Source organism: Meleagris gallopavo, unplaced genomic scaffold, assembly GCF_905368555.1.
Source record: "Meleagris gallopavo unplaced genomic scaffold, MGAL_WU_HG_1.1 scaffold_3, whole genome shotgun sequence".
In the NCBI taxonomy this organism is placed as follows: Eukaryota; Metazoa; Chordata; class Aves; order Galliformes; family Phasianidae; genus Meleagris; species Meleagris gallopavo.
Genome location: NW_028147017.1, coordinates 144,680 through 161,913, shown reverse-complemented (window position 1 = coordinate 161,913; position 17,234 = coordinate 144,680). Strand labels below are relative to the sequence as shown.

The 17,234-nt window shown below is 60.5% G+C and overlaps 1 protein-coding gene across 1 annotated transcript; it reads left to right on the top strand.

Annotated features, from left to right (window-relative positions):
• The first annotated feature begins 656 nt into the window (after positions 1 to 656).
• On the top strand, positions 657 to 15,446 carry LOC146542022 (polyserase-2-like). Its single transcript, XM_085215069.1, is given in 8 exon segments — positions 657 to 1,005; positions 4,560 to 4,592; positions 6,249 to 6,417; positions 8,804 to 9,095; positions 12,678 to 13,328; positions 15,125 to 15,140; positions 15,143 to 15,210; positions 15,212 to 15,446. Coding segments are annotated over 8 exon segments (1,566 nt in total). The 5' UTR covers positions 657 to 839; the 3' UTR covers positions 15,383 to 15,446.
• Positions 15,447 to 17,234: the final 1,788 nt, after the last annotated feature.

Below are 17,234 nucleotides of genomic sequence, written 5' to 3'. Positions count from 1 at the left end.
GTCCCACCCCACACTTAGGACCCCCCACCCCACACTTGTGGGTCCCACCCCACACTTAGGACCCCCCACCCCACACTTGTGGGCCCCCCCCCCCAACCCCACACTTTTGCCTCCCACCCCACACTTGTGGGTCCCACCCCACACTTAAGACCCCCCACCCCACACTTGTGGGTCCCACCCCACACTTAGGACCCCCCACCCACCCCACACTTGTGACCCCCCCCAACCCCACACTTTTGCCTCCCACCCCACGCTTACGGGTCCCCACCCCACACTTGTGGGTCCCACCCCACACTTAGGACCCCCCCCCACCCCACACTTGTGGGTCCCACCCCACACTTAGGACCCCTCACCCCACACTTGTGGGTCCCACCCCACACTTAGGACCCCCCACCCCACACTTGTGGGTCCCACCCCACACTTAGGACCCCCCACCCCACATTTATGGGTCCCACCCCACACTTAGGGCCCCCCACCCACCCCACACTTGTGACCCCCCCCCCAACCCCACACTTTTGCCTCCCACCCCACGCTTACGGGTCCCCACCCCACACTTGTGGGTCCCCACCCCACACTTATGGGTCCCACCCCACAAGTCCCTGTCGGGACACGTCGCTGCCCCGTTGCGTTGGGGCGTCAACCCCAGAAGTTCGGGTTCCCCCCACCCTCCCCTGCAGCTGTGGGGCGGCGCTTATGGGGCCGAGGGAAGGGCGTCGGGACCCCCGCCCCACATTTCACCCCATTGAGGCTGTCCCTATGCTGACCCCATAAGTGGGGGCGGCGGGGGGGGAACCCGTTGGGTGACTCCGGGCTCCGCCCCACGGATCTCCGCCCCATAAATGTGGGGCGAGATCGGTGGGGCCGACCGTGGCTGGGATCCCATGGGCGCCCCACACATCGCCTTCATCCTCCTCCTCCTCCTCCTCCTCCTCCTCTTCCTCATCCCGAAATCCGCCCCACTGCCCCACTGCGATGGGGGCGGCTGGCAGCACGGCGCGGACACGGGTGGGTGTGGGGCTGCCCCATAAGTGTGGGGCAGAGCAGAGCTGCGGTTTGGGGGGAGGAAGGGGAGGGGGGGGGGGGGGAGATGTGGGACAGCCCTACGTCTGTGGGGCAGCGCCGGGCGTGTGGGGGTGATGTGGGGCAGGATCAGATCTATGGGGCAGGATCAGATCTATGGGGCAGGATCAGATCTATGGGGTAGTGAGGATGCTATGGGGCAGCTCTGGGTGTGTGGGGATGCTATGGGGCAGCCTCAGATCTATGGGGCAGCCTCAGATCTATGGGGTAGTGAAGATGCTATGGGGCAGGATCAGATCTATGGGGCAGGATCAGATCTATGGGGTAGTGAGGATGCTATGGGGCAGCCCCACATCTATGGGGCAGCTCTGGGTGTGTGGGGATGCTATGGGGCAGGATCAGATCTATGGGGTAGTGAGGATGCTATGGGGCAGCCCCACATCTATGGGGCAGCTCTGGGCATGTGGGGATGCTGTGGGGCAGGATCAGATCTATGGGGCAGGATCAGATCTATGGGGCGGCGCTGGGGACACGGTGATGCTATGGGGCAGCCCCACATCTATGGGGCAGCCTCAGATCTATGGGGTAGTGAGGATGCTATGGGGCAGCCCCACATCTATGGGGCAGGCTCAGATCTATGGGGCAGCGCTGAGCACATGGGGATGCTACGGGGCAGCCCCACATTTATGGGGCAAATGGGGACATTGAGCCCCATAGCGCCCCATAGCGAAGGGTCACAGCCGGACAGTGGGGGGGGAGGGAGGCAGATCTGGGGTCTGGGATTTGGGGTTTTGGGGGCAATGGGGGGATTTGGGGTTTGGGGTTTGGAATTTGGGGGGCAATGGGGGGATTTGGGGTAAATGGGGGGATTTGGGGTTTTGGGGGCAATGGGGGGGTTTGGGGTTTGGGATTTTGGGGGCAATGGGGGGGTTTTGGGGTTTGGGTGTAAATGGGGGGATTTGGGGTTTTGGGGTAAATGGGGGAGTTTGGGGTTTTGGGATTTTGGGGGCAATGGGGGGGTTTGGCGTTTGGGGTTTGGAATTTGGGGGGCAATGGGGGGTTTGGGGTAATGGGGGCATTGGGTTTTGGGGGCAATGGGGGGGTTTTGGGTTTGGGATTTTGGGGGCAATGGGGGGTTTGGGGTTTGGGGTTGGAATTTGGGGGGCAATGGGATTTGGGGTAAATGGGGGTTGGGTTTGGGGCAATGGGGGGTTGGGGTTTGGGATTTTGGCAATGGGGGGGTTTTGGGGTTTGGGTGTAAATGGGGGGATTTGGGGTTTTGGGGTAATATGGGTCTTTGGGATTTTGGGGCTATGGGGGGGTTTGGCGTTTGGGGTCTTGATTGGGGTGCAATGGGGGTTTGGTGGGTTTGTGGGGCAATGGGAAGTTTGGGTCTTTGGGGGGAATGGGGGTTGGGGCCTTTGGGGTTGGGAGGGTTGGGGGGAAATCGGGGGGTTGGGTTATGGGTCTATGGGTCTCTATGGGTCTCTATGGGTCCCTATGGGTCGCTATGGGGTCCCTATGGGTCTCTATGGGTCTCTATGGGTCTCTATGGGGTCCCTATGGGTCTGTATGGGTCTCTATGGGTCTCTATGGGTCCCTATGGGTCTCTATGGGTCCCTATGGGGTCCCTATGGGTCTCTATGGGTCTCTATGGGTCTCTATGGGTCTCTATGGGTCTCTATGGGGTCTCTGGGTCTCTATGGGTCTCTGTGGGGTCTCTATGGGTCTCTATGGGTCTCTATGGGTCTCTGTGGGTCCTATGGGTCTCTATGGGTCCCTATGGGTCTCTATGGGTCCCTATGGGTCCCTATGGGTCCCTATGGGTCCCTATGGGTCTCTATGGGTCCCTATGGGTCCCTATGGGTCCCTATGGGTCCTATGGGTCTCTATGGGTCTCTATGGGTTCTATGGGTCCCTATGGGTCCCTATGGGTCTCTATGGGGTCTCTATGGGTCCCTATGGGTCCCTATGGGTTCTGTGGGTCTCTGTGGGTCCCTATGGGTCCTATGGGTCTCTATGGGTCCCTATGGGTCCTATGGGTCCTATGGGTCCCTATGGGTCCCTATGGGTCCTATGGGTCTCTATGGGTCTCTATGGGTCCCTATGGGTCCCTATGGGTCTCTGTGGGTCTCTGTGGGTCCCTATGGGTCCCTATGGGTCTCTATGGGTCTCTATGGGTCCTATGGGTCCCTATGGGTCTCTATGGGTCTCTATGGGTCTTGGTCCCTATGGGTCCCTATGGGTCCCTATGGGTCCTCTATGGGTCTCTATGGGTCTCTATGGGTCTCTATGGGGTCCCTATGGGTCTCTGTGGGTCTCTATGGGTCTCTATGGGTCCTGTGGGTCTCTGTGGGTCCCTATGGGTCTCTATGGGTCCTATGGGTCTCTATGGGTCCCTATGGGTCTCTATGGGTCTCTATGGGGTCCTATGGGTCCCTATGGGTCTCTATGGGTCTCTGTGGGTCCTATGGGGTCCCTATGGGTCTCTATGGGGTCCCTATGGGTCTCTATGGTGGGTCCCTATGGGTCTCTATGGGTCCCTATGTTTCCCTATGGGGTCCCTATGGGTCTCTATGGGTCTCTATGGGTTCTATGGGTCCCTATGGGTCTCTGTGGGTTCTGTGGTTCTGGGGTCTATGGCCATGGGTCTCTATGGGTCCCTATGGGTGGTTTGGGTCTCTATGGGTCCTATTGGGGTGGCCATGGGTCTCTATGGGGTCCCTATGGGTCCCTATGGGTTATGGGGCTCTGTGTGTTTCTATGGTGGCCAACAGAACCCAGTGGGACCCAACGGTGGGGGGGGGGGTTGGGATATGGGGGGCAATGGGGGGGTTGGGGTCAGGGGGCGATGGGGGGTTGGGGGGCAATGGGGGGTTGGGGGGCAATGGGGGGGGTTGGGAGTGATGGGGGGTTTGGGGTTGGGGGGTTTGGGATATGGGGGGCAATGGGGGGTTGGGGGACATTGGGGGGTTTGGGGTCAGGGGGCGATGGGGGTTGGGGGGCAATGGGGGGTTGTGGGGCAATGGGGGGTTGGGGGGCGATGGGGGATTGGGGGGCGATGGGGGATTGGGGGGCAATGGGGGGGGTTTGGGGTCAGGGGGCGATGGGGGGTTGGGGGGCAATGGGGGGTCGGGGGCGATGGGGGGTTGTGGGGCGATGGGGGGGGTTGGGATATGGGGGGCAATGGGGGGTTGGGGGGCGATGGGGGGTTGGGGGGCGAGGGGGGGTCAGGGGGTGATGGGGGGTTTGGGGTTGGGGGGTTTGGGATATGGGGGGCAATGGGGGGTTGTGGGGCGATGGGGGGGTTTGGGGTTGGGGGGCAATGGGGGGTTGTGGGGCAATGGGGGGTTGTGGGTGATGGGGGGGTTTGGGGTCAGGGGGCGATGGGGGGTTGTGGGACAATGGGGGGTTGTGGGGTTGTGGGGCGATGGGGGTTTGGGGGGTGATGGGGGTTTGGGGTCGGGGGGCGATGGGGGGTTTGGGGGATTTGGGGCTGTGGGTCCCACTGTGACCCCACCCCCATTCACCCCCTGCAGTGAAGGCGTCGGAGCTGACAGGGGAGCAGCCAGGTGAGCCCCATAGCCGCCCCATAGCTGCCCCATAGCGCCCCATAGCGCCCCATAGCTGCCCCATAGCGCCCCATAGCGCCCCATAGCTGCCCCATAGCGCCCCATAGCGCCCCATAGCTGCCCCATAGCTGCCCCATAGCGCCCTGTAACTGCCCCATAGCGCCCCGTAGCTGCCCCATAGCGCCCCGTAACTGCCCCATAGCGCCCCGTAGCTGCCCCATAGCGCCCCATAGCTGCCCCATAGCTGCCCCATAGCTGCCCCATAGCGCCCTATAGCTGCCCCATAGCTGCCCCATAGCGCCCCATAGCTGCCCCATAGCGCCCTATAGCTGCCCCATAGCTGCCCCATAGCTGCCCCATAGCGCCCCATAGCTGCCCCATAGCACCCCGCAACTGCCCCATAGCTGCCCCATAGCGCCCCATAGCTGCCCCATAGCGCCCCGTAACTGCCCCATAGCTGCCCCATAGCACCCCGTAACTGCCCCATAGCGCCACTTAGAGACCCATAGCACCATAACTGCCCCATAGCGCCCGTATAGAGACCCCATAGCGCCCCATAGAGACCCCACAGATCCCCCCAGAGCCCCACAGAGACCCCACAGATCCCCCCAGAGCCCCCCAGAGCCCCACAGATCCCCATAGAGCCCCATAGAGACCCCACAGAACCCCACAGATCCCCACAGAGCCCCATAGAGACCCCACAGATCCCCCCAGAGCCCCATTGAGCCCCACAGATCCCTATAGCGACCCCACAGAGCCCCATAGAGACCCCCATAAAGACCCCACAGAGGCCCCACAGAGCCCCATAGAGACCCCATAGATCCCCACAGATCCCCACAGAGACCCCACAGATCCCCCCAGAGCCCCATAGAGACCCCCATAGAGACCCCATTGAGCCCCACAGAGACGCCCCAGAGCCCCACAGATCCCCATAGAGCCCCATAGAGACCCCACAGATCCCCACAGAGACCCCATAAAGACCCCACAGATCCCCACAGAGACCCATAGAGACCCCACAGAGACCCATAGAGACCCCATAGATCCCCACAGAGCCCCATAGAGACCCCCATAGAGACCCCACAGAGCCCCATAGAGCCCCACAGATCCCCACAGAGACCCCACGGAGCCCCATAGAGACACCACAGATCCCCACAGATCCCCACAGATCCCCATAGAGACCCCACAGAGCCCCACAGATCCCCATAGAACCCCACAGAGACCCACAGATCCCCATAGATCCCCACAGAGCCCCACAGAGCCCCATAGATCCCCACAGAGCCCCATAGAGACCCCCATAAAGACCCCACAGTGACCCCACAGATCCCCACAGATCCCCACAGATCCCCCCAGAGCCCCATAGAGACCCCCATAGAGACCCCATTGAGCCCCACGGATCCCCACAGATCCCCACAGAGACCCCCCCAGAGTCCCCCAGAGCCCCACAGAGCCCCATAGAGACCCCACAGATCCCCACAGATCCCCACAGAGCCCCATAGAGACCCCACAGATCCCCACATATCCCCCCCAGAGACCCCCACAGATCCCCATAGAGACACCACAGATCCCCACAGATCCCCACATATCCCCCCCAGAGACCCCACAGATCCCCCCCTAACCCCTCCGCCCCCCACACCCCCCACCCCCGTGTCCCCCCAGCCTGCGGCCGCCCCATGGCGGTGGGCTCTCGGCGCAATGTGGGGGGCGAGGACGCCGTTGCGGGGCAGTGGCCGTGGCAGGGCAGCCTGCAGAGGGACGGGACCCACATCTGTGGGGTTTCCCTCGTGGCCCCACAGTGGGTGCTGACGGCCGCCCACTGCTTCCAAGGGTGAGTGGGGAAATGGGGGGAAATGGGGGGGGGGGGGGGGTGGTTGTGGGGCTCTGTGGGGCTTTGGGGGGGTCTCTATGGGGCTCTATGGGGTTCTGTGGGGCTCTAGGGGGCTCTATGGGAAATCTATGGGTCTCTATGGGTCTCTATGGGGTCCCTATGGGTCTCTATGGGAAATCTATGGGGTCTCTATGGGTCTCTATGGGTCTCTATGGGTCCCTATGGGTCTCTATGGGTCTCTGTGGGTCCCTATGGGTTTCTATGGGTCTCTATGGGTCTCTATGGGTCTCTACGGGGTCTCTGTGGATCTCTATGGGTCTCTATGGGGCTCTATGGGCCTCCATGGGGTCTCTATGGGTCTCTATGGGTCTCTATAGGTCTCTATGGGAAATCTATGGGGGTCTCTATGGGTCTCTATGGGTTTCTATGGGGTCTCTATGGGTCCCTATGGGTCTCTATGGGTCTCTCTGGGGTCTCTATGGGTCCCTATGGGGTCCCTATGGGTCTCTGTGGGTCCCTAAGGGTCTCTATGGGTCTCTATGGGTCTCTACGGGAAATCTATGGGGGTCTCTATGGGTCTCTATGGGGTCTCTATGGGGCTCTATGGGGCTCTATGGAGTCAGTGGGGCTCTGTGGGGTCCAATGGGTCCCTATGGGTCTCTATGGGTCTCTGCGGGGTCCCTATGGGTCTCTATGGGTCTCTATGGGTACCTATGGGTCCTTATGGGTCTCTATGGGTCCCTATAGGTCCCTATGGGTCCCTATGGGGCTCTATGGGGTCTCTATGGGGTCTCTATGGGTCTCTATGGGGTCTCTATTGGTCTCTATGGGTCCCTATGGGTCTCTATGGGTCCAAATGGGTCTCTATGGGTCCCTATGGGTCCCTATGGGTCTCTATGGGTCCAAATGGGTCTCTATGGGTCCCTATGGGTCTCTATGGGTCTCTATGGGTCCCTATGGGTCTCTATGGGTCTCTATGGGTCCCTATGGGGCTCTATGGGTCTCTATGGGTCCCTATGGGGCTCTATGGGTCTCTATGGGTCCCTATGGGTCTCTATGGGTCTCTATGGGTCCCTATGGGGCTCTATGGGTCTCTATGGGTCCCTATGGGTCCCTATGGGTCTCTATGGGTCTCTGTGTGGTTCTATGGTGGCCAACAGAACCGAATGGGACCCAATGGGACCCAACAGAACCCACCAGTACCCAACAGAACGCAATGGGACCCAGTGGGACCCAATGGGACCCAACAGAACCCACCGGTGGCCAACAGAACGCAATGGGACCCAGTGGGACCCACCAGAACCCAACAGAACCCAATGGGACACAATGGTGGCCAACAGAACCCACCGGTGGCCAACAGAACCCAATGGGACCCAATGGGACCCAACAGAACCCAATGGGACCCACTGGTACCCAATGGGACCCACCGGTACCCAACAGAACCCAACAGAACCCAATGGGACCCAATGGTGGCCAACAGAACCCAATGGGACCCAACAGAACCCAATGGGACCCAATGGGACCCAATGGGACCCACCGGTACCCAACAGAACCCAATGGGACCCAACAGAACCCAATGGGACCCAATGGGACCCACCGGTACCCAACAGAACCCAATGGGACCCAACAGAACCCAATGGGACCCAATGGGACCCAACGGGACCCACCGGTACCCAACAGAACCCAATGGGACCCAACAGAACCCAATGGGACCCAATGGGACCCAACGGGACCCACCGGTACCCAACAGAACCCAATGGGACCCAACAGAACCCAATGGGACCCAATGGGACCCAACGGGACCCACCGGTACCCAACAGAACCCAATGGGACCCAACAGAACCCAATGGTACCCAACAGAACCCACCGGTACCCAACAGAACCCACCGGTACCCAACAGAACCCAATGGGACCCAACAGAACCCACCGGTACCCAACAGAACCCAATGGGACCCAATGGGACCCAATGGTGGCCAACAGAACCCAATGGGACCCAATGGTGGCCAACAGAACCCAATGGGACCCAATGGTGGCCAACAGAACCCACCGGTGGCCAACAGAACCCAATGGGACCCAATGGGACCCAACAGAACCCAATGGGACCCAACAGAACCCACCGGTACCCAACAGAACCCAATGGGACCCAATGGGACCCACCGGTACCCAACAGAACCCAATGGGACCCAATGGTGGCCAACAGAACCCACCGGTGGCCAACAGAACCCAATGGGACCCAATGGGACCCAACAGAACCCAATGGGACCCAACAGAACCCACCGGTACCCAACAGAACCCAATGGGACCCAATGGGACCCACCGGTACCCAACAGAACCCACCGGGACCCAACAGAACCCAACGGGACCCTCTTGCCTCCCCCTCCCCCAGGAGCCTGGACCCCCGGAAATACTCGGTGCTGCTGGGGGTCCAGGAGCTGTCTGGACCTCGGGGTCCCAACAGAACCGTCCCATTGGACCGCCTGCTGCCCCACCCGGCCTACGCTGGGGAGGCCACCAGCGGTGACATCGCCTTGGCCCAGTTGGCCCGGCCCGTCGCTTATGGGGCCGCCGTCGCCCCCGTCTGTTTGCCCAGCCCCACGTTGAATTTCCCTGCCGGGACCCGATGTGTGGCCACCGGGTGGGGGGACATCGGGGAAGGAGGTGAGAGAGGGGCTGGGGGGGTTCTGGGGGGGGTTCTGGGTGGTTCTGTGGGGTTTTATGGGGTTTTATGGGGTTCTGAGGGTTTGGAGGGGTTCTGGGGGTTCTGGGTGGGGTTCTGGGGGGTTCTGGGGGTTCTGGGGTTCTGGGGGGTTCTGGGGTTCTGGGGGGGTTCTGGGGAGGTTCTGGGGGGTTCTGGGGAGGTTCTGTGGGTCTCTGTGGGGTCCCTATGGGTCCCTATGGGTCTCTATGGGTCTCTATGGGTCTCTATGGGCCTTGGGTCTCTATGGGGCTCTATGGGGCTCTATGGGTTCTGTGGGGTCTCTATGGGGCTCTGGGGGGTTCTGTGGGGTCTCTATGGGGCTCTGTGGGGCTCTGTGGGGTCCCTATGGGTCCCTATGGGTCCCTATGGGTCTCTATGGGGCTCTATGGGGCTCTATGGGGTTCTGTGGGGTCTCTATGGGGCTCTGTGGGGCTCTATGGGCTCTGTGGGGCTCTGTGGGGCTCTGTGGGGTCCCTATGGGTCCCTATGGGTCCCTATGGTCTCTATGGGGCTCTATGGGGTTCTGTGGGGTCTCTGTGGGGTCCCTATGGGTCCCTATGGGTCTCTATGGGGCTCTATGGGGCTCTATGGGGTTCTGTGGGGTCTCTATGGGGCTCTATGGGGTCTCTATGGGGGTCTCTATGGGGCTCTGTGGGAATCTGTGGGGTCTCTATGGGGCTCTGTGGGGTCTTTATGGGGTCTCTATGGGGCTCTGTGGGGTCTCTATGGGGCTCTGTGGGGTCTCTGTGGGGTCTTTATGGGAGTCTCTATGGGGCTCTGTGGGGCTCTATGGGGATCTGTAGGGATCTGTGGGGTCTCTGTGGGGTCTCTATGGGGCTCTGGGGGGATCTGTGGGGTCTCTATGGGGCTCTGTGGGGCTCTGGGGGGCTCTGTGGGGCTCTGTGGGGTCCCTATGGGTCCCTGTGGGTCTCTATGGGTCTCTATGGGTCTCTATGGGGCTCTATGGGCTCTATGGGGTTCTGTGGGGTCTCTGTGGGGTCTCTGTGGGTCCCTATGGGTCCCTATGGGTCTCTATGGGGCTCTATGGGGCTCTATGGGGTTCTGTGGGGTCTCTATGGGGCTCTATGGGGTCTCTGTGGGTCTCTATGGGGCTCTGTGGGAATCTGTGGGGTCTCTATGGGGCTCTGTGGGGTCTTTGTGGGGCTCTGTGGGGTCTTGTGGTCTTTATGGGGTCTCTATGGGCTCTGTGGGGCTCTATGGGGATCTGGGGGATCTGTGGGGTCTCTATGGGGCTCTGTGGGGCTCTGTGGGCTCTGTGGGGTCCCTATGGGTCCCTATGGGTCTCTATGGGGCTCTATGGGGTTCTGTGGGGTCTCTGTGGGGTCTCTGTGGGGTCCCTATGGGTCTCTATGGGTCTCTATGGGGCTCTATGGGGCTCTATGGGGTTCTGTGGGGTCTCTATGGGGCTCTATGGGGTCTCTGTGGGGGTCTCTATGGGGTCTATGGGTTCTGTGGGTCTCTATGGGGCTCTATGGGGCTCTGTGGGATCTGTGGGGTCTCTATGGGGCTCTGTGGGGCTCTATGGGGATCTGTAGGGATCTGTGGGTCTCTATGGGGATCTGAGGGATCTGTGGGGTCTCTATGGGGATCTGGGGGATCTGTGGGTCTCTATGGGGCTCTGTGGGGCTCTGTGGGGCTCTGTGGGGTCCCTATGGGTCCCTATGGGTCTCTATGGGGCTCTATGGGGTTCTGTGGGGTCTCTGTGGGGTCTCTGTGGGGTCCCTATGGGTCTCTATGGGTCTCTATGGGGCTCTATGGGGCTCTATGGGTTCTGTGGGGTCTCTATGGGGCTCTATGGGTCTCTGTGGGGTCTCTATGGGGCTCTATGGGGTTCTGTGGGGTCTCTATGGGGCTCTATGGGGCTCTGTGGGAATCTGTGGGTCTCTATGGGGCTCTGTGGGGCTCTATGGGGATCTGTAGGGATCTGTGGGGTCTCTATGGGGATCTGTAGGGATCTGTGGGGTCTCTATGGGGCTCTGTGGGGCTCTGGGGGGCTCTGTGGGGCTCTGTGGGGCTCTGTGGGGCTCTGTGGGGTCCCTATGGGTCCCTATGGGTCTCTATGGGTCTCTATGGGGGTTCTGTGGGGTCTCTGTGGGGTCTCTGTGGGGTCTCTATGGGTCCCTATGGGTCTCTATGGGGCTCTATGGGGCTCTATGGGGCTCTATGGGGTTCTGTGGGGTCTCTATGGGGTTCTGGGGGGTTCTGTGGGGTCTCTGTGGGGTCTCTGTGGGGTCTCTATGGGGCTCTGTGGGGTTCTGTGGGGTCTCTGTGGGGCTCTGTGGGGCTCTGTGGGGCTCTGTGGGGTTCTGTGCAGTTCTATGGGGCTCTATGGGTCTCTGTGGGGCTCTGGGGGGTTCTGTGGGGTTCTATGGGGCTCTGTGGGGTTCTATGGGGTTCTGGGGGGTTCTGAGGGTTCTGGGGGGTTCTGTGGGGTCTCTGTGGGGTTCTGTGGGGTTCTGGATGGTTCTATGGGTTTCTATGGGCTCTGTGGGTCTCTGTGGGGTTCTGGGGGGTTCTGGGGGTCTCTATGGGGCTCTGTGGGGTTCTATGGGGTTCTGTGGGGTTTTACGGGGCTCTGTGGGGTTCTGTGGGTTATGGGGGTTCTGTGAGGTATCTGTGGGGTTCTGTGGGGTTCTGGGGGGTCTCTGGGGTTCTGTGGGGTTCTGTGGGGTTCTGAGGGTTCTGGGGGGGTTCTGAGGGTTCTGGGGGGGGCTCTGGGGGGGGGTTCTGGGGGGTTCTGTGGGGTTCTGAGGGGTTCTGGGGTTTCTGTGGGGTTCTGAGGGTTCTGGGGGGGGTTCTGGGGGGGTTCTGAGGGTTCTGGGGGGTTCTGGGGGGGGGTTCTGGGGGTTCTGAGGGTTCTGGGGGTTCTGGGGGTCTCTGGGGTTCTGGGGGTTCTGAGGGTTCTGGGGGGGTTCTGGGGGTCTCTGGGGTTCTGGGGGGTTCTGTGGGGTTCTGAGGGTTCTGGGGGGGTTCTGGGGGGTTCTGAGGGTTCTGGGGGGGTTCTGTGGGACTCTGTGGGGCTCTGTGGGGTTCTGTGGGGTCTCTGTGGGGCTTTGTGGGGTCTCTATGGGGTTCTGTGGGGTCTCTGTGAGGCTCTGTGGGGTTCTGTGGGTCCCTATGGGTCTCTATGGGTCCCTATGGGTCCCTATGTTTCTCTATGGGTCTCTATGGGGTCCCTATGTGTCCCTATGGGTCCCTACGCGTCTCTATGGGTCTCTATGGGGTCTCTATGTGTCCCTATGGGTCTCTATGGGTCTCTATGGGTCCCTATGGGTCTCTATGGGTCTCTGTGTCTCTATGTGTCCCTATGGGTCTCTAGTTATGGCCTAGGTCTCTATGTCTTAGGGTCTCTATGGGTCCCTATGGGTCCCTATGGTCTATGTGTCTCTATGTGTCCCTATGGGTCTCTATGGGTCTCTATGGGTCTCTATGGGTCCTATGGGTCCTCTATGGGTCTCTATGCTTCTCTATGGGTCTCTACTATGGGTCTCTATGCTTCTCTATGGGTCTCTATGGGTCTCTATGCTTCTCTATGGGTCTCTATGGGTCTCTCTATGCTGTCTCTATGGTTCTCTATGGGTTTCTCTATGCTTCTCTATGGGGTCCCTCCGCGTCCCTACGGGTCCCTCCGCGTCTCTCCGCGTCCCCGCGGGTCCGTACGGGAGGTTTGGGTCCCCGCGGCTTCCGTACGGGAGTTTTGGGTCCCCGCGGCTTCCGTACGGGAGTTTTGGGTCCCCGCGGGTCCGTACGGGAGTTTTGGGTCCCCGCGGGTCCGTACGGGAGGTTTGGGTCCCCGCGGCTTCCGTACGGGAGTTTTGGGTCCCCGCGGCTTCCGTACGGGAGTTTTGGGTCCCCGCGGCTTCCGTACGGGAGGTTTGGGTCCCCGCGGCTTCCGTACGGGAGGTTTGGGTCCCCGCGGCTTCCGTACGGGAGTTTTGGGTCCCCGCGGCTTCCGTACGGCATGGCTGCGGGTCAGCGTCCGGGCGCGGCGCGGCTCGGCGCGGGGCTGACGTGTGGCGCAGAGGACCTGCCGGCCCCGCGGCGGCTGCAGGAGGTGGCGGTGCCGCTGATGGCGCAGGCGCTGTGCCGTCGGCTTTACGGCACCGAGATGGGAAACGCGCTGCCGCCGCGCCGGGTCCGGGATGACATGGTGTGCGCCGGGTATCCGCAGGGCCTCAGGGACACCTGCAAGGTCAGGGGGCGAAGGTCAGAGGTCAGGGTGGGGGGGGGGTTGGAGGGGTGTGGGGTAATGGGGTCCCTATGGGGGATATGGGGTCCCTATGGGGTCTCAGTATGGGGTGATGGGGTCTCAATTTGGGGTGATGGGGTCCCTATGGGGGATATGGGGTCCCTATGGGGTCCCTATGGGGTGATGGGGTCTCAATATGGGGTGATGGGTCCCTATGGGGATATGGGGTCCCTATGGGGTCTCAATATGGGGTGATGGGGTCTCAATATGGGGTGATGGGGTCCCTATGGGAGATATGGGGTCCCTATGGGGTCTCAGTATGGGGTGATGGGGTCCCTATGGGGTGATGGGGTCCCTATGGGGCTGTGGTGTGCGCCGGGTATCCGCAGGGCCTCAGGGACACCTGCGAGGTCAGGGGGCGAAGGTCAGAGGTCAGGGGTGGGGGGGGTTGGGGGATATGGGGTCCCTATGGGGTGATGGGGTCCCTATGGGGTCTCAATATGGGGTAATGGGGTCCCTATGGGGGATATGGGGTCCCTATGGGGTCCCTATGGGGTGATGGGGTCTCAATATGGGGTGATGGGTCCCTATGGGGGATATGGGGTCCCTATGGGGTCTCAATATGGGGTGATGGGGTCCCTATGGGGTGATGGGGTCTCAATATGGGGTGATGGGGTCCCTATGGGGGATATGGGGTCCCTATGGGGTCCCTATGGGGTGATGGGGTCCCTATGGGGCTGTGGTGTGCGCCGGGTATCCGCAGGGCCTCAGGGACACCTGCGAGGTCAGGGGGCGAAGGTCAGAGGTCAGGGGTGGGGGGGGTTGGGGGGTGATGGGGTCCCTATGGGTCCCAATGTGTCCCTATGTGTCCCTATGTGTCCCTATGGGTCCCTATGGGTCCCAATGTGTCCCTATGTGTCCCTATGTGTCCCTACGTGTCCCTATGTGTCCCTATGTGTCCCTACGTGTCCCCATGTGTCCCTATGTGTCCCTATGTGTCCCCACGTGTCCCAATGTGTCCCTATGTGTCCCAATGTGTCCCTATGGGTCCCAACTTATCCCCACATGTCCCAGTCTGTCCCAATCTGTCCCTACGTGTCCCTACGTGTCCCTACGTGTCCCTATGCGTCCCAATGTATCCCAATGTGTCCCTACGTGTCCCTATGTGTCCCTACGTGTCCCAATGCATCCCTATGTGTCCCTATGGGTCCCAATGTGTCCCTACGTGTCCCTATGTGTCCCTACGTGTCCCAATGCATCCCTATGTGTCCCTATGGGTCCCAATGTGTCCCTACGTGTCCCTATGTGTCCCTATGTGTCCCAATGCATCCCTATGTGTCCCTATGGGTCCCAATGTGTCCCTACGTGTCCCTATGTGTCCCTACGTGTCCCAATGCATCCCTATGTGTCCCAATGCATCCCTATGTGTCCCTACGTGTCCCAATGCATCCCTATGTGTCCCAATGCATCCCTATGGGTCCCAATGTGTCCCTATGTGTCCCAATGTGTCCCTACGTGTCCCCATGTGTCCCAATGCATCCCTATGTGTCCCTATGTGTCCCTATGTGTCCCCATGTGTCCCTATGTGTCCCAATGCGTCCCAATGTGTCCCAACTTATCCCCACATGTCCCCATGTGTCCCCATGTGTCCCCATGTGTCCCCATGTGTCCCCATGTGTCCCTATGCGTCCCTATGCGTCCCTATGTGCCCCAATGTGTCCCTACGTGTCCCTATGTCCCCCCCACGTGTCCCTATGTCCCCCCCCCCAGCAGTGACCGTCCCCCCTCCCCACACGCAGGGCGATTCCGGCGGCCCCTTGTTTGCCCGTGGGGGCGGCGCTGGGTTCTGGTCGGCATCGTGAGCTGGGGCGAGGGCTGCGCGGGTACCGAACCGGCCCGGCGTTTACACCCGGGTCAGCTCCTACTCGGCCTGGATCGCGCGCCGAGCCCCCGGCGTCACCTTCGTCACCAGCAGCGCCGCCGCACGCCGAGCCTTCGGCGCCATCGTCATCGTCGTCGTCGTCGTCGTCGTCGCCACCGGGGGGCGCTGGCTGTGACTGGGGGCTTCTGAGCCGGAAATAAAGGGCTGTGGGCCCAGCGCCGGGGCGGCGCCTGGTTCTGCTTCGGCCTCGCCTTCAGCTTCGTCGTCTTCGGCCCCACCTTCGTCCTCATCTTCATCCCCACCTTCGTCCTCATCTTCATCCCCATCTTCATCCCCATCCCCACCTTCATCCTCATCTTCATCCCCACCTTCAGCTTCATCCCCATCTTCATCCCCATCCCCACCTTCATCCTCATCTTCATCCCCACCTTCATCCTCATCTTCAGCCCCACCTTCAGCTTCATCCTCATCTTCATCCCCATCCCCACCTTCATCCTCATCTTCATCCCCACCTTCATCCTCATCTTCATCCCCATCCCCACCTTCATCCTCATCTCATCCTCATCTTCATCCTCATCTTCATCCTCATCTTCATCCCCATCCCCACCTTCATCCTCATCTTCATCCCCATCCCCACCTTCATCCTCATCTTCATCCCCACCTTCATCCTCATCTTCATCCCCATCCCCACCTTCATCCTCATCTTCATCCTCATCTTCATCCTCATCTTCATCCTCATCTTCATCCCCATCCCCACCTTCATCCTCATCTTCATCCCCATCCCCACCTTCATCCTCATCTTCATCCCCACCTTCATCCTCATCTTCATCCCCATCCCCACCTTCATCCTCATCTTCAGCCCCACCTTCATCCTCATCTTCATCCCCATCCCCACCTTCATCCTCATCTTCATCCCCACCTTCATCCTCATCTTCATCCCCATCCCCACCTTCATCCTCATCTTCATCCCCATCCCCACCTTCATCCTCATCTTCATCCTCATCTTCATCCCCACCTTCATCTCCATCCCCATCTTCATCTTCATCGTCTTCGGCCCCACCCTCATCCTCATCTTCATCCCCACCTTCAGCTTCATCCTCATCTTCATCCCCACCTTCATCTTCATCCTCACCCCATAACCCCACAGGGACCCTACAGGGACCCCACAGCCCTATAGGAGCTCCCCAGGGATCCCATAACCCCACAGACCCCATAGGGACCCATAACCCTATAGGAGCTCCATAGAGACCCCATAACCCCACAGACCCCATAGGGACCCCATAACCCTATAGGAGCTCCCCAGGGATCCCATAACCCCACAGACCCCATAGGGACCCCATAACCCTATAGGAGCTCCCCAGGGATCCCATAACCCCACAGACCCCATAGGGACCCCATAACCCTATAGGAGCTCCCCAGGGATCCCATAACCCCACAGACCCCATAGGGACCCCATAACCCTATAGGAGCTCCATAGAGACCCCATAACCCCACAGACCCCATAGGGACCCCATAACCCTATAGGAGCTCCCCAGGGATCCCATAACCCCACAGACCCCATAGGGACCCCATAACCCTATAGGAGCTCCATAGAGACCCCATAACCCACAGACCCCATAGGGACCCCATAACCCTATTGGAGCTCCATAGACTCCATAGAGACCCCATAATGCCACGGGGACCCCATTGGGACCCCACTGACCCCATAACCCCATAGGGACCCCATAGGGACCCCATAACCCTATAGGAGCTCCCCAGGGATCCCATAACCCCACAGACCCCATAGGGACCCCATAACCCTATTGGAGCTCCATAGGGACCCCATAACCCCACAGGGACCCCATAGGGACCCCATAACCCTATTGGAGCTCCATAGACCGCATAGAGACCCCATAATGCCACAGGGACCCCATTGGGACCCCACTGACCCCATAACCCCATAGGGACCCCATAACCCTATAGGAGCTCCATAGGGACCCCATAACCCCACAGACCCCATAGGGACCCCATAACCCTATAGGAGCTCC